Source organism: Alligator sinensis, unplaced genomic scaffold (genome assembly GCF_000455745.1).
Source record: "Alligator sinensis unplaced genomic scaffold, ASM45574v1 scaffold1018_1, whole genome shotgun sequence".
Taxonomy (NCBI): domain Eukaryota; kingdom Metazoa; phylum Chordata; order Crocodylia; family Alligatoridae; genus Alligator; species Alligator sinensis.
The window spans coordinates 2,071,092-2,089,050 of record NW_005842038.1 but is presented as its reverse complement, the minus strand read 5'-3'; the positions used below and the strand labels follow the sequence as shown (position 1 = coordinate 2,089,050).

The following is a 17,959-nucleotide window of genomic DNA, read 5'->3' as shown; positions in this document are numbered from 1 at the left end:
CAGAGTTCACACTAGCTACTCTGTTCTTTAACATTGGTCTTGCCATTTTAGGCTGGACTGTCTGTCTTTTAGTCTCACTTCCTGCTGTAGCTGCTCCCTTTTGTTCAAGTCTAGTCCTGAGGTTTTGCTATGATAACAACTGAACCACATTCAGCAAAGAGAGCGGCTCACCGAGCAACAAAAACCAAACTCTAAAAATTAGCACCACAGCTGCTTGGAACCCAAGCAACAGAGGTCACTTACTGCTCCAGTAAAAGATACCACAAAGCATCTTTGCCTCAGAGATCAACAGCTAATTTCAGAGAGAACAGCTCAGTCTGTCTTCAAGGGCAGTGTCTGGTTGTAGGATTCCTAACTACTTCTAACTTCCAGACCTATTGATCATTGTCATGTACTATATCAAGTATTCATATGCTTAAAACAAGAATCTAGATCATGACATTTTCTAAAGGAGTGGTAGAGCAGAAAGCAAGAAGCAATTCGATTTATCACATTTTATTCACAGCCTTTGGAGAGTACTACAGACTGAATGGTGCTGTCCATTGGTATAACAAGGACAAAAAGAAATTATTATTTGTAGAAGTGCAGAAAATTTAAACCTATTCAAGAAATGTAAAGGTTTTTGTATTGGTAGTATCCATAGTTACAAAAGAGAAGATTGAGAAAAAAATAAACTAGTTTGGCAAGATTTCCACTCTCTACAGCTGGATTTTTGAGAAAAAAAAATTAGCTTGAAAAGAGAATTGAAGTGAGTAAAATTAGTAAATCAGTGCAAGGCAGTGATTGAGAGAATACATTTCATAGAGAGCATGTCTTCAGGTTTGCTTTTTGCTCCTTAGAGCAATTACCTGAGAAGCTGCTGGCCTAATTCCATATTACATGTTTATCTTTCAGGGATAACAGTTTTATTGTCTCTCACTGTCTTTATGTTACTTGTGGCAGAAATTATGCCAGCAACATCGGATTCTGTACCATTAATAGGTAAGGACAATTATTGTCATCTTTTATTTCATTTTTAAAAAGCCAAATGAATTGGAATGAACTCACATCAAGGCCAGCAATAAAGCAAATTAGAAAGCAAACAATCTGAGTGCTCATCTGTCACTGAACAAGAAAGAGATGCTTAGGTCTAATCCCTCAGAGATGAAGCAGCGACTTCAATAGGATGTGAGGATGCTCAATACCACTTTCCTGGCAAACATGGTAGTGCAAGGCAAAGAATAAAGACTGGGGATCATGCTGCAGAACAGAAGAGGATGAAGGGCACACATAATTTGGGCTACCCACATGCTTAGGGAAGAGAGACACTGAGCAGACATAATATTCATGAGAGCTGTGCGAAGCTTCGGGTGGTGATTCGATTCGGAGGAGATTCAGCCCAATTCGATGGCTGAATCTCCAAATCTGAATTGAATCAGGGCACCAATTTAAAGGTCCAAATCGATTCGAAGTTCTCTGAATCTTCGGAAAAGATTTGGAGAGCTTTGATGATTCGGGCAGTCTCCAATGGCTGCAGCAGGCAGCTACAGTCAACTCCGAGCTGGTAAGTACTAGGGGCAGTGGAGCGGGGGCTGGGGAGGGGGGAGGAAACCTCGGTGCTCACTGGGTGCTGCCGGTCAGGGGGGGCGATCCCTGCTGCCCCCCACTGCCCCATGCTGCATGGGGGGCTCTGCCACAAGCCCTTCCCTCCTCCCCCAGCCACCCCACGGGGGCCCCCCCCGGGCCAGCAGAAGCAGTGAGTCCTGGGGTTTTTTTCCATTTTTTTTCCTTAAAGGGCCTGAGCTGGCCCATGCGGGGCATCCGTGGGGGGCTGGGGGAGCGAGGGGGGAGTCAGGGGACTTGTGCAGAGTCCCCCATGCAGTGTGGGGCAAATGTCGGGAGCTGGGGCAGCCATTGCCGGTCATGGAGAGGGGTGGGGGATGGGCCTGACCTGGCTGATTTGGACTAATTGAATCGGGACAGTGATTCGAATCACTGAATTGAATCACTGCACCCCGAATTGGCCAAATCTGAATCCGAAGCAAATACTAGCCGCTTCGCACAAACCTAATATTCACGGGATAGTTTAAGCCTTCTTCTCACTCAAGCCAATTCTGTTGCTTCATTGACATGCAGTGAATTTTGCTGTTAACAGGATTCTTCTGTAAGCGTTGGCTGTTACTTCCTATGTAGACTTGGGTCTGCCAGTCTGGTAGAAAATCCAAGGCTAACTAATATAACTAAAACAGATTGCAAATCACACAGGGATAATTCAGAAGAGTTTCCCTAGATGCGGTTATAGTGTCTTGGAACATAGTGAGAGCAGACCCAATAAAATAGATAACAATATAATGAGCTCTTTTCTACTACTACAATCCTTAGGAGCAAACTGAAACTTCAAGGGGAAAACAAGCAAGTGGACTAAATAAAAAGTTACTCTATCCAGTATTAACAAATTGAAAATGTTTCCCTTCATATTTTTTAAGGCACTAAGAATAGGAAGGAAGCCAACTCCTCTGGAAAATCAATGACACTTGGGTACCTGATTGCTCTGTCTGCCTTTGAAAATTGCTTCCAAATGCTTTAAAAAGTGGCTGGTGTAAAATAAAGCTTATGTATGTAAATGTGCGCAAGCATAATAATAAAAGTGTAAAACAATATTGCTTAATGTTATTGATGTATATTACTATAATCTTGATTATACAATGTGATGATTTGTTTGCTTTTGCAGCTCAGTATTTTGCCAGCACTATGATTATTGTTGGTCTGTCGGTTGTTGTCACTGTTATTGTTCTACAATATCATCATCACGATCCAAATGGAGGGAAAATGCCCAAATGGGTAAGGTCTGATTCTGGTTCATCAATATTGATTCACTCACTCTATAAACTTTTAGATTAGAGATGTGCTATAGTGGTAGGATATTTATAATTAACTCCTGCTGCTTAAAAATATCCTTCTTTAAATTCTTTAAATTTAACTGGCAAGTGCAATGTGTGTTCATCTGTACTACAGCTAGAAAGCACTTTAGCCTCTTTTTAATAATGAAAATTAAAAAGCCGGGTTTATGTCAAACAAGCCATAATATCATTGGCAAGGGAGAAAAAGAGCGAGATGCTCATGACTGGCAAGTGTGAAGAATACAAAGTACTGTGTAAGAATACAAAGTACTGGCAAGTGTGAAGTATACAAAGCATTAGTAGCGGGAGACAGGGTGGATTTTTACCTTAAAATGTTAATTTTTTAGTTATATGTATTTAAGTGCAAATCCACCCTGCCTTCTGCCTGACTTCAGACTAATGTGGCTAATTACCTCTCTGCTTGCGAACAACATTACTGGGTACAATATTTAAATATTGTTCTTAGGAGAGAACATCCTCTATTACCATTTTTAGAGAGGAATGTTAATAGAAAGGGAGCTTGCTTGCTCTGAGAATTTCTGAGCTTTCCATATGTTACATTTGGTCACCATGTAGCCAAGCTCACACCCTGAGCTTTTTGGTCCAGACTTTCTTACCTTAGCAGTATCCACATAGGATGCTCCAGGTCTTTCCCTTGGGCTGCCACCCAGTACCAGGTAGATCAAGAACAGAGTGACATCCTGCTCTTCACTTCCTTTCAACAGCATGGCTGAGTCAGAGCAACTTCTCAGCTAGCATTCACAGCTGAGCCCTGCCTACTACTCAACAGCAACTAGGATTTTGGGTTTTTTTTAACCCTTTCTTTGTTAAAGGGGCTTCAGGTCACTGCCCCCTCCTCATTTTCTTTGGCAGCTGTGCTATGCAGTCCTGCCACATTTGAGCCTGGTGCTTGAGGAAGATTTTCCCCTGGTTTTCTTCTCTAGTTTTCTTTCCTTTTCTAAAATTTCGTTCCAGCTCTTTAGACTGCTTCTGTCTTGGCCTGTGATGGCTTCCCTTAAGTCAGAGAGTTTCTACCCCTGCGAGGTACTAATACCTACCTCTGCTTCCCTTGTGAAGGATTTTGTCTTACCTTGTGCATACACCCACAAAATGTGACATTTTGTCAGTTATTCAAACTGAGGACAAGGGAGAAATTTGAGATAAAACTATGCATACCCCTGCTAGGTTAATTCTTTGCCTCACCCCTAGACCCTGGCACCAATCCTCCTGGAGTTGCACCATCCTCCTCCTGCTGCAATAGTGGTTGTCACACCTTCACCACTTCACGTCATGGTCCAGGAGCCATTCCAGCAGTAGACCTGAAGGGAGCTCCTACCTGCCTTCCTCACACAAATTGCTCCCTCACCCACTAGGGTCAGCTGCACTGACTTGGGAAACATATGCTTTAGAATAGTTGAGGCACTGATTGAATAAGCTCCTAGTTGTGTAAGGTTGCAGGAGAAGCTTGTGGAGCCTGAGAAGGTCCATATTGAGATCAACATGAGACACTCAGGGCATTTTTACATGTGAAAGTGCCGCAGTGTCAGGTGCTTTGAAAAGTGCCAGGCACTGTGATGCTTGCAGAAAATGGCAGTGGTGCACTTTTGAACTAAAACACCTTGGAGGTGCTTTAGTTCAAAAGTGCACCACTGCCATTTTCTCTGTGCTGACATGCATTTCACCACTTCTACAACTGCATGCGGTACAGCGTGGTGCGTGTCAGCTCCTGTGCAGACAGACTCAATTAATCGAGTCTGCTGTGAAGTGGTGGATCTCTGGCGCATCCAAGAACTGAAAGATGCATGTAAAAATGCTATCATAGTACAGACCATGTGAGACCTCTGGATCCATTACCACCCACTGATGTTTTTGGCACTGACTGACACTGCAGTATCAAACCTGGTAGCTAGTGGGAATTTACGTCTGCACCCTGCAGTGCTCAGCACTATCTCCAAGCACAGACTCTGCCTTTTCTACCATTGTTGGCATCTTACCCCAAGTCTGTTAAGCACCTTCCTTTGACATGCATCCTCTGCATCTTCTTCTGCCACTGATGCACCACCCACTTCACAGTTCATGAGATACCCTGTTACTCCACAAGAGGTGAGAGAGTTATCTAATATCTGCCTCTTTTAATATGCCTCTGCCTGACCTATTGGTGGAGCCCAGAAGTCTCCTGGAATTTCTGAGGCACAGGGCAGAATTTCAGCCCTTCTCATGCTGAGCAAATCTTAATGAGATTACACTGAACCTTGTCAGCCTGATTTTGTACAATGCTACTAGACCTCATTCTCCATCCTTCAGTGTCAAACTATTAGTAAAATGTAGTATTTTGATGGGAATTGGTTATCATTATTGTCTTTGCTCCTGGGAACTTTTATGCACAGTGGTCCCACAGCTGTAGTACTTTACAGACATTAGACAGACGCATTCCTTTCCTCAGCTTAGGTTTTGAGATTCAAAAAAAAAGAAAGTGATTGAGTTTTGTATATAGCACTGAAGTGTGACCCAAAGTTCAAGTGTCAAGAAGTGTTATGACGTGTATTCCCCATGAATCATTTGAAATAATCCTATAACAGTAACGAAACTTGGTATTAAAGAGCCATTGAAAGTTAATAGTGGTTTTACCCCAATGTCACTGGGCTTTGGATCAGACTCTGAGTTAATAAAGCCAGTGGTTTTTCAGGTGAATCATGCTAATAGAAAAATAAAACTAATACAAGGTATCTCAGTTTTGATAAGCTCTCAAAATAATGCCAGAACTATATCTCCTTTAAGTGGCATTTTAAGATTGTAACAAATGAACTAAGTACAGCATAAGTTACATTGCAAGACTTGGATATGATTTGAAATAATAAATGACAGAACTCTGAAGGAGAAACACTTGAGACATTATTTGAAATCTGAGTGAACTGAATCTGGAAGCACTTTCTGACTTGCTTGCCCTTTCTGTAAGGCTGCAGAAAACTAATAAAAATGTAACCCACTGATTTTATTTGTAATCACTGAAATGAAAGCAATCTCGTACCAAGGCCATTTGTCCCATCTTTGCTTTGAGTTGTATCCAGATCTGTTTTCCACAATCCTCAATCAGGTGTCATAAAATGTGTTGGAGTGAGAGCATTGCAAAACCACAGTAAAATTCAGTGATACAATACAATCAGTGTAGCATCTGTTTAAGCAACAGCTTCTACAAACCAGTGCAATGCTTAACAGAAACAAGGGTGAAAGAAATGCAGTCTGTTGCCTGTAGTGTAAAGCAAAACTACTTAGGGGCCTGTTGAAAATAACTGATTTCTAGTAAAGAAATAAGTAATCACTAATAGTTTCCACTAAAGTTAAAAAGCATTGTGTTACTATTCTGACATGAATATAATGAAAGTTCAACATTACTGAGACTCCTGGTAGTAATAGTTTAATAGCAACTGTTAACAGCATTGCTGGGAGTGAAACAATGGACTTAATGGCTGGTGAGTGATTCTGCTGGGTGGTTAGGTACAGTATAACTAGACTGATATGTAACATAAGTAAGTAGAGACCCAGGCCTGCATGGCCACCTGGCCTCCAGTATATAAATAATTACTGATGACTGTTTTTGTGCACAGAGATGTTGACTTAGCTTAACCTTGTTTCAGACCAGAATCATACTTCTGAACTGGTGTGCCTGGTTCCTGAGGATGAAGAGACCAGGGGAGGATAAAGTGCGCCCTGCCTGTCAGCATAAGCAACGTAGGTGTAGCTTGTCCAGTGTGGAGATGAATACTATGAGTGGACAGCAGTCCAGTAATGGAAACATGCTCTATATTGGGTTCAGGGGGCTAGAAGGGGTCCATTGTACTCCCACCACTGATTCTGGGGTAATCTGTGGGAGGATGACTTGTTCACCAACCGAGGAAGAAAATCTCCTGCACAGTGGGCATCCCTCTGAAGGTGACCCAGATTTAGCTAAGATCTTGGAAGAGGTCCGCTACATTGCAAACCGGTTCAGAGACCAGGATGAGGAGGAAGCTATTTGCAATGAATGGAAGTTTGCTGCCTCCGTGGTAGATCGTCTCTGCTTGATGGCCTTTTCTGTCTTCACCATCATTTGTACGATTGGTATTTTAATGTCAGCACCGAACTTTGTGGAGGCTGTGTCTAAAGATTTTGCTTAATTACCTAGCTGTAAATCTGCAAAATGTCAGTAGTCCTCTGAGGTTTGTCATGTAGCAAATATATGGAGTACATGATCTTTATTTTCCACCCTTATAGTTCAGCACTACTGAAAATCAGGCCTATTTTACCCCAGTCAAGTTGGGCATATAAAAACAGAGGCAGCCCAAGTCATTGATTACTTCTGAAAATTGAAGCTACCAACTTCAGTGGGAGCCAGCTGTGAGATCACAGAACCTTATGTTCATTTATGTAATTCTTTCATTCAGGGGTAAATTATTGCAGGTTAGCTTCTACTTAGCACAGGATAGAGTAGAAAGATGAAACAGATTGGCTTAATCCGTGGTAAATTCTTCTCCTCTCACCTGTTTTGAATCTGTATACTTATGTTGTCTGTCCATACCCTGAGACTTGTTTCTTGAATGTCAGGCTCCTAGAGAGAAAATCATGTTGGTTATTTACTGGCATTACCTGGATTTGAACTGCAGAATCAGAAGGAAAGGCCTTTAGTGAGTTCCTCAGCCCTGTTCAGGGCCCTTCATGTCAGCAAAAAAGGACCAGACACATGAAAAGGTGAAGTGAAAGTCCTGTGTTTGACCAGGGAACAGTTCTTCTGGCAGAGTCCCAGCAGAAAAGGGCTAGAAGGCTGCCTCCCATCAGTCTCTTTGAGAGCAGTGAAATGGGGGCCTGTTGGTAGTGGGAAGAGGATAGGGATTACAAGGACTCTTCATGCATCTGTTATGCAAGGTGTTTCTCTAGTGTTTGGTGGGGCAGACCAGAATCATATAGGTGCAAGGAGCCCTTAATCCATTTAGCTCCTGGCCCCCAAATGCTGTGAAGTCTGTTCAGTGCAAAATCTTAACTGTGATATCAACAGTTGAGCAAATAATTTGTATTTATTAATGTATTCACTGATATATTTGTTAGGTGTCCTTGTGGGAATAAATAAGCTATTTTTCATATGTATTTGTGCAGAAATATTTACCAAATAATTCCTGAAAATAATCTTTGTGGATTGCTCATAAGCAATTCACTGCGAAGAGTCGGTATTTGAAATCTGAGCTGTTTGTTCATTTGAGTAGAATATGCGTGTCCACCCCAACTGGATGAGCTTAGAACTGGCTTTCTGGTGTGAAAAAGTAGGTTTGCGTTGGCACATTTTCGTCTGCAAACGTTGTTTAAAATCTCATATACAAATGTGCTGGTTCAGCAAACATTCCTGTTCAGAATATTCACCAAATGCGAGTGCAAAAGGGGGCACCCACTGAACCAGAACAAACTGTTGATTAGACCGATTAACCCTGGAGTGTGTTGCCAGCTGCCTCAAGTTTTTACTAGCTGAGAGCAATTCCCTGCCTCCAAATGGGGATTTTTAAGACAGCCATTTAATCAGAAGAACTGACATACTTGGTCAAACAACAGGCCCATCTACCTAGTGTGATATCTCATCTCTCATAGTGGCCAAGAGTGGATGCTGCGGGGAGAGAGTATTAATGCCAAGCGTACCCAGACTGACCTGTCTGCTGACCCTCTCTCCCTACAGCTTCCAGCTTTCTAAAATTCCTTTTAGAAGGGAATTTTAAGGTGATTTTGCTGAATGGGGACATGATTTTGGCACCATGTACTGGGCTGGCAGAATGTTTTTGTCAGACTTGTATTTATATTCTAAATTCCTTCTGATGGGAAGCAGTATAAACATTTTATTTAACACAGATGGGTTTTTCTTGCTGTTGAAGGACCTTTGTAGCAGGATGGAGATAATGGTTCATGATTTATGATATTGAGGTCCTACGTGAATAGACTACATGAGGAAAATTGGGACCAACTATCCCGCCCTGAAGCAGCTCGACCAGTGGTAGCTATGTTGAATGCCACACTAAAGAAATCATGCATGTTAGGCAACATGGTGGTCAGCAGTCACTCTGCTACAGGCATCTTGGAAATGCACCATGGAAATGTACTGATGAGCTGAGTCCCAATTTTCCTGGTGCTGACAGAGCATGCCAAACAGGTTGTCACTTTATAGCCATTGGCAGCAAGTACAACACAGTTTTTTTTTATTATTATTTTTTAAGGTACGTTATCATGCTGCTTAAGTTGTACATTTTCAGATTAATGAGCTGAGCAAAACTGGTAGTTTTCTTACCAAATCTGTGTGTGTTCTATGTATATGTGTACGTGCTAAGAAACATTCTGGTCTAAATGCTGGGAAAATGCTCATTTAGACCCCTGTACATCAAGATGGGATTTAACTACTATATAGTACATGTCTATAACATATGGAACATATTTCATGGTAATGATCTGTTATGATCTTAAAATGCAGAGCTATGGCATTTTTGATAGTAGAGCCATGATTGAGTTCTGAAACATCCGAGTGACAGATAAAAAGCTCACTCGAAGCTCAGCTACCATGTACAGTATTGTGTGTGAAATGTATATTACTTTCTCTGGTTTTATATAGAATTGTATTGAATATGAAGAAGCTTTTTAATATTTAAAATTTAAAATTTATTTAAATGTCATGCCAAATATCAATTCCGCTGATAAAATTTTAAAAGTTAGTTTTAAATAAATATAAATGAAATATTTAAACTATTTAAAATAATGAATTATTTTATATAGGATATAAAAAATATTGTTTAAGAGGGTTTTTTTTAAAGGTTTCTTGAATTTCCCTTTGTGTTGACAGCTGTGGGGTTTAATCTTAGTTCAGCTCTTGATTGCTCCACTTTTTACTTTGTATTGGGAAGGAAGAGGAAAAGCCAAAGCCCTTGTTTAATTTATTTTTGTTGCATTGTTTTTAAAAAAAGAAACAGTGTATAGCAAGCATTAAAAAAGATGAGTCCCTTAAATATTGTTTTATTATATAAGTAGTACTACACCTTTTGGGTCCAGTACAAATAAATATTTTAGATCAAAAAGCCTTTGATCTGTTTCTTTGATTTCTTATTTTGCTGATGTTTGAAACCATTATAAAGTCAAATGGACAAAACTTCAACAGCAAAAGAAATGGCACTTTCTCAAGAAAAAAAGTGTTTTAGAGATGAATACAGAAGGTCAGTGGCAATTTCCATATCGCACTATGTATAATCATATGCTACTTACCAGATCATTCCCACATGGAAAGAGAGCACAAAGTTAGCACAGAAGCTCTCAAAATGTAACTTAAGTGGGGCGTAAATGATACTACGCTTCATGCTGACCCTCTGCACTAGAGGGTATTTAACCCTTGAAGTGTATCATGCAAAAGGTTGACAGACAAAGTGAATCTACAGCAGTTATACAAACAGCTGTGTTTGGGCCAAGGTAAGGTTTGTGCCCGGGCTGTACAGGAAGATGTTTTACTGAGCAGATCAAAATCATGTAATTTATTTAGGAAATTAAATCAGTGGCAGGTCTCTGGGGAAAATGCTTCTGGGAACTGCAGCTGTGCTAATAGAGCCTGTTTACATCCTCTCTCTCCTCCCCACATTTTACTAGCAAGCACTAAACTTAGGCTCTCAATATCATCACAGTCATGAATAGACTCATTTTATCTTCTCTTTATGTGGCAAGGAATAGCAAGTTATGAAAAATTGATGCTAGCATAGTAGGATTAAGGCATACAGCTTGTGTAGGCTGCAAGCACCAGAAGGTGACATAGTTGCCTGTGTTTTAATTTTGGAACCTGGGTAACAAGCAAGTATTCAGGTATTTGCACAGACATGGCATTCTGCCCTGTGACAAATCCTAGCATACCACCGTTTCCAGGGCGCAAAATGCTTTCCCCCCCTTGAAGGAAGCCTAAAACAAAGGTGTTTTGATGTATTTTAGATTTGTAATGAAAGTTAACCAAAATTAAAACATTTCAGTTAAAAACCTTTATTCTATCCTTCTTGGAGACAATGCCTCAAACATTGGAAAATGTAGTATTAAAATAATGGATAGTGGAGATTTAAGGGTAAAGAAAGTACCAGGCTTTCTAGGCATACTGATTTTTATAAAGTCGAAAGTATAGGGGAGGCACAAAAGCCTTGTAGCCCATATTGATTTTGTGAACTAATCTTAGAATATAAATATATTGATTTATTGTAATAAGTCATCACCTGATACTACAGAAAATCTAATAGGGTAATCTTATGGGCTGCATTCACAAGAGAATACTTTCTATTGTCATTTCAGCTTATTTTTACAAGGCTATGAATGTCTAAAACTTCCCTATAGAACTAAATTGGTTTATTAAAATACACATTGAAAGCATCCCTCATTTGCATAACATGCAATGTATTGTATCTTACGTGAGCTGATGCTGTCTCTTTTCTGACCTAGAAAAGTATGTTTCCTTTTTTCTGCCCTTTTAATGACAACCATTTTGTAGCGCTGATGAGTATATATTAATGCCATAAATGCAATTAAATTGAATTCTGTGACCACTTTAGTTTAGACAATGCTAGGATACAAACACAAGTATTTTCAGTCAATTTCTAGTCATGTTTCTCAGTTCTTTTTTTGTCCCTTACAAATTATTGCATTGATTCACATCAGTAATACGCTCAAGCAGGGATGTGTACAATTCTTTTACAAAGCAAGCTGAATTAGGCATACTCACTAATCTTTTAAAAAACTACATATTAGCACAACACCATGTCACTTTCAGGCCATGTCTGTGTTAGTAAGAAAGTAGCTAGAGGTTTTCATTTAGCTGAGACAAAAAAAAGTAGCAATGAAAGCCACCTGCTTGCAACCCCTTATGCTCATTCCCTAACCCATACTAGTTGCAGTAGTCCAGTGCCTATTAAAATCAGTGAACTTTTTGATGTCAGTGGCCCTTGAGTCAGGACCACAGTTAGTACAACAGTTCGACATACCTATGATTCTGGCCCCTGATAAGCAAGCGAAACATTGGAGAAAATGCAGAGCACTGAAATGTACTAGTTTGCATGCTTTTAGGTAAAGCAGTGAGAAATCTGGGACCCGAGTCCAAAGCAGGGTACAGAAGTGACAACAGTGGAACAGTGTTAAGTTATTTGGGTTGTGCTGACAATTATATACAGTTATTACTCAGTGATGACATTACCACTATATATGAGATGCTGTGTTGTTTGACCAAGTGTTGGGGTAGTTTGTGTTTTTGTTTTTGTTTTTGTTTTTTGGGGGGGTGGGGTGGGGAGGAATGGATAAGAAAAAAACTGATCCCACTGCAGGCATAACTACCAGGCAAAATACTGCAGAACTTGTCCTACTTTCCTAACCCCTTAAATCAGGAAAGACAGCAGTCGGGAACAGGAGCATCGAATTGCAACTATAGAGCAGTTCTCTCAGCTTCCTGACAGAATGCAGTTCTATCGTCTCCAGCTAAATGGAGGTGTCTCAGTGGTATGTGATTACTGACACTTGTAGGTAGAGCAGATAAGGTGCTGATTTCACTGTGTAGTTGAGAGGCAAGTGTTGCTCTTGACTTTTTTGACCAAATTAAAATATAATGTATCAACTGCACCAAAAATTCACTGACTTCAGTGGGAGCAGAGCCAGACTTTAGGGCTAAGTGGCTTTTAGTTTTGCTTTGTAGCAGTTCAGTCATCTAAACTACGGGGGATATGAAGACTATGTCTGAGGGGTCTGTAAAAGATGACTATGATCAATCAAAACCCACACTTACTGTTCAAAGGGGTCTGCATTGCCATTCGAAATTTTTTAGGGGTCCACAAATAAAAAAAAAAGGTTGAAAACTACTGATCTAAATGCAAAAGCTTGTGTTACATGCACTCTGGGCGCGTCCATATGAGACACTACGGTGTAGTGGTTACTGCGCATTTATTTACTACTTGTATAATCAAGTAGTAAATAAATGCACAATAACCCTGGCAAACGCCTTTTTAGTGATGCTGCTGTCCAGTAGCCTAATAATGCTGCGCAGTAGTGGATTAACACTGTTGGTGCTGTGAGGCATTACTGCACAGTATTATTCAGCTATGCAGTTAGCATCTCATGTAGATGCACCCTCTGAAAACCAAAATGGAGGAGGTAAGGACTGCCTTATGCTCCTGCCTCCCATCTTTTTTTCTCCTGACACTTCTACTGGGTGGATTAATATCAAGCAGGTCTTTAGAGCTGGGTGAGATGAGGGACAACTGGTTCCTCCCACTCCTTTTCTGGGGAAAGATTTAATATAGATTATACCATTAGTCCCAAAGCAGTGCCAGCCACTGGGTATAACCTCCACATAATGTGTTTGCGAGACACATTAGGAGTGTTGGATCGCTGGCATGCCTACCACGGCTGATAGAAAAGCATTGGTTTCATATTTTAGAATTGAAATACACATGGTGGGGAGGGGGCCCAGCTCACTGGAAGCAGAAAGTTTTCCTGAAGGGGGAATGGGGGGTGCACATGCACATGCATACACATCTCTTCTGCATGCAGCCTGTCCCCACAACATCCAAGGAAACTGCTGGAGAATGCACTGGATCAGCACATACTCCCTCCTCCACTCCCTGCCCCAACTCCTCTCCCTCCTCTCCCCTCTGTCAGCAAAGCCCTGCAGAAGACCCCAGACTGTGGGTGGTCCAGCCACAGGGATCATTGCTCCATTCCTGGGCCTGGCACCAACCTCCTGTGTAACGTTGCAAATGTGCACTTCACTGCTCTGTGCCCAGCCTGGCCCACCTCCGCTGTTGTCTGCCTTGCTGATTTAGAGTGTTTGCAGGGTCTCCTGCTCTCTCCAGTGCTGGTACAGCACCCAGGGCAGCAGGGCCTTGCACTCGGTCGAGACCTTCAGGTAAAACTGCAATTACCAATAATGATGGTTCTCCAATGGAGGACTGAGGTACAAACCATGCATGTCCTTGCCTCTGCTCTCAGCCTCAAGGAGGGGTGTGAAGATGGAAGAGGGCCAGGCCTGCAGGTGCTCTCAGGCCTCACCCTGTGGCTCCCCATCAAGCTAAAGTTCCTCTACAGGACTTGCTTATTTACCACACCATCGCTGTACGGAAAGATGGTTGTTAGTGTTTTCACCCATGGACACTGGGTCTCCTCTCAAGCACCTCCTTCCACACCAGAGATACTATCGCACCTGCAGAGCCCAGAAGTTTGCTTCTTGTGTATTAACTGCTTCCACAGAGCTTTCTCCTGGGTTTGTCCCAGATAGTGCTGCTCAGCCCAGAATGCTTCACTATAATGCAGTGGTGCCCAACTGTTGGTGGGCCTGATCTAGCAAATTAACACTGCTGCTGCTTCCCCACTGCCGAATTTCTGGATCTGTGGGGCTCCCCATGAGCTGGATGACATGGCTCCATGGGCTGACTAAGGGGCTGAGGTTGAGTGCCACTGCTCTAATGTATCAGCTGGCCCCGTACGCATTGCTGGGTAAGCCTCATGCTCCTGAATATTTCAAACTGCACTTACAAATAGAAAAGAAAACCCTCATGTAAATCTTCCTTTCAATTACATTTTTTCTTGTAGCAATAAATTGTTTTTATCCTGTGATGGTATGAATTCCTGCTGAACCTCCCTTTCCAATTGCTTTGTTAATCCCACGTCTCACTTACAAAGGCATTGGATTTTAGGAGATATTTGTACAAGGAAGTCATACTGATTTAATGTAAGGCTGGGCTTTCTTATAACAGGTTAAAATAAGCATAAGGCAGTTACCATCAATTATTTTAGAATTGGCTTAAGCTAAACTGAAATAAGCTATTCAAATGAACATAAAGTGTCTAGATAATATTAACTAAATCAATTTTAAAATCCTGTTTCAGTTAAACTACTGCAAGTTTGCCAGCTAGTCAAAGTGCAAATTAATTTAAGCTCTTGTTTGGAAATAACATTCATGCTGTAACAGTGCTTAACATGTATTTTACAATCCCCCCAAAGGGGTTCGTTATGACTGAAAAATATTTACAGTTATGTGAGCAGCAGCTACACTGAAGGTGTTACCAAGATGTTACATTTTAAAATTTATTTTAAAATGAGCTGTTATGGCTTCAAAAATAGTGGGATAGAAAGGAAGCTGAGAAACAGCATCAAAGGTCCGTGCAGGGGCAACTTACATTGACCTTGTCTTTGAAATCATAATTTATGCTACTTTAGCTCCTCGAACTTGTTCCGAGACTTGACCTAGGAGAGACTTGCCATTGAGTTTAGTGAGATTTGAATCTGATATCAAGAGCAAGCCCTACCCTCAAGAGAGGGTACACTTACTTCTAGGCCTCCTGCACCTAAATTCAGAGAGAGAGAGAGAGTGCCAGCAACACAGCACAACGATATAGGACCAACCTAACCTTCAAGGAGGATGGAGGTAAATGTAAAACTTATGGGATGTAAGAAGCAAAGGTTTAAACAGATGCTTAGATTTAGCCTTGCAAAATAGAAACGTGATTTTTATATTTGCTTAGTATATGCATTACTAATGGGCTCCCAATGTACAATGTACTAATAGCTTCCAATGTACAAATGAAAAATCTCATTATTATATTAATGTCATCTTTAGTAAATGTTGCAGCAATTTAAAGTCTTCACGATTGATAGGCTTTCAGTTACAGTAATCTTGGTTGGGCTATTAGCATGCCATTCTATGAATGAGATAAAAATCCACCTTTGCTTTAAGAGTTAACACCAATTTGCCAGTGCAGGTCAAAGGGGTTATGATGTGCAAACTCCCCAAGGGCAGCACAATTACTTTCAGCTCCTGGTATGTGATAGTCTGTGTCTCAAGTGTGCTCATTGTTCATTTGCAATCACTTAATGGATTGCACTGGGCACCCAGTGGAGCCCATCATGTAATGAATTTCACTGCAGAGGACTACACCATCTAACTCCCATTCTCAGAGGCTGGATCCAGGCCCATCAAGTACAGTAAGAAAAGCACATTTATTTTTCTCATGCTTTTCCCATTATAATGCAGTAGAAAATGTCCTGTGAAGTGCTTGCAGCAATGTAGAAACTAAGCAATGCAAGATACCCTTTACCATACAGTCACTCCACAGAATGCGGGAGAGGTACAGTAGTGTAAACAGCAGTGGAAGGAGGAGGCAGTCTGGCTCCTATTTACAACCTGTGCATCTCTTCCTCAGCCTTTCCTTGTGTGGCCTCTTTCCAACTCCCAAAGGCCTTGAAACACTGTGAATGGTACTATTGCCTTGCAGGAGAATTGTGGTAGCTCCAGATTATCATTTCACCAGCATTCAACTGGGGCAGAATTTAGGCTTCTGAATATAATAGATGTCAAGATCAGTTCCTGAACCCTAATTTGAGCCCAAACATTCATATTGGCTGTGTAAGTCTCAAGATAACAGGAATAATTCCTGTCTCATTACCCCTATACCAGGGGTTACTGGGTTCCTGCACAGTGTTTCAGTTTCCTTTACTCCACCATTGTGCAGCATGTCTGGCCGAAAAAAGCTTTATTTTGTCTTTGGTTTGCCTCTGGTCAGCACCTTACAAACTTGCTCTTTAAGTATTTCTTTTAGTTGTGATGAGTTGGTGTTGAAAACCTTCCGTCTGCTTTCTGCTGCATCACAAACTGCACAATTGATTTGGAAAATGATCTATGCAAGAGAACATCATGAGTTTACAGGTAATTCATTGCCTCAGCCTGTGCCTACAGACTATAGCAACATTGATTTCCCATTCTCTTAGGAGGTAGGGGAGGAGTTTGGCATCCCATAAAGAATGTTTTAAAAAAGATTCTCTTCATGTTAAAGAAAATTTATGTCCGGGCCTCAAATGCAATTTTCTTCTGAAACTCAGGCAGTGGAAGTAAAAGCAGATTATTTTTTGCAAATTATCTAATGTCAAACTATTATTGCAGGATTCTTATGTTTTCTGCTTTTCTCTAGCCTTGGGATAAAATGGCATGGTAGCAAGAGCCAAGTGCCTGTGATAGCTGACCAATGCCAGAAACAAAGGAATAAATTCCTTTAAAGAAGCTGGAGAACCCAGATATATTTTTCATCACAAGCAGACATCAAAGGAAACTGAGAAGCAATACGTTTTCAGCTCCCACATTGCAGAGGATTCATTCAGTCTGTTATTTGGTGGCAGCATGGAGTGAGCCAGCCCCTGCTGAGTCAGAGCGCTGCTGAAGAGGAGCAGGTATGGAAACACTGTCTGTGGGATTCATGTTGCCATTTGACATAGGCCAAGAATCTGCAAAAAAGTCAGTCAGTCCTAAGCAGAACATCAGTGAGGTCAAAGCTCATAAAAGCTTGATTGGATTAAGAACCTACACACCTTTTTCAAAAGTGATTTAGGTGCTTTTCAGTCACAGACTCTCAGTAAGAGGTAGGGGCATTTATAGACATGCTCAGGGCGGGAGGGTGGGCAAGTGGGGGGGGAGGGGCACTTTAATTAGCACAGCTCCGAAAGCTGCTAATTAAAGCACCCGGAGCATCGTGTGTATCAGTGTCCCTGCACTGAAGAATGGCGGTGGGGGCACTTTAACCAAAGTTTGTCGAACCAGCTTTAGTTAAACCGTCCCCACCACCATTTTTCAGCATGGGAATGCTGATACATGTAACACGGGAGTCTGCTGGAGTGTGGAAATTACCACATTCCAGCTGACTCGATCAATAAATTCATTGAATCTTCTCCAATGAGCTGTAATTACAGCATGTTGGAGCAGCCTCCCTGCATGCGTATAGGAGCCCTAGGCTCTCAAGGACCGGATTCAAACTGTTTATTTAGGTACCTAAATATCTTTGCGGAACTAGATCTAGGCCACATTTGAAAATGGGGCGTGGATGCTTTAGCGGTTCTGTACCAAAGGAAAACTATTGGTTTGAATCTGCCAGCATAGACAAGGCTTACATGAAGCTCAGAAAGATGAAGCTTCAAGTTCTCTTAGGACCCTGCTTTGTTTGGGGAAATGAAGTGAACATGTGTGAACTATCAAAGCTTTGAACTGAATTGCATGCAGGAGATTGGGAATATACATGAGGTTCCATTAT

General features: G+C 41.3%; 1 protein-coding gene across 1 annotated transcript in view; it reads left to right on the top strand.

Moving 5' to 3' along the window:
* CHRNA7 (cholinergic receptor nicotinic alpha 7 subunit) overlaps positions 1-9,553 on the top strand; it is a 119,354-nt gene extending 109,801 nt beyond the window's left edge. Inside the window, exons 9-11 of the mRNA XM_025202823.1 lie at positions 895-981; positions 2,711-2,820; positions 6,515-9,553. Coding sequence (XP_025058608.1) covers positions 895-981; positions 2,711-2,820; positions 6,515-7,033 — 716 coding nt within the window. The 3' untranslated portion in view covers positions 7,034-9,553. The remainder of the gene's footprint in view (positions 1-894; positions 982-2,710; positions 2,821-6,514) is intronic.
* Positions 9,554-17,959: the final 8,406 nt, after the last annotated feature.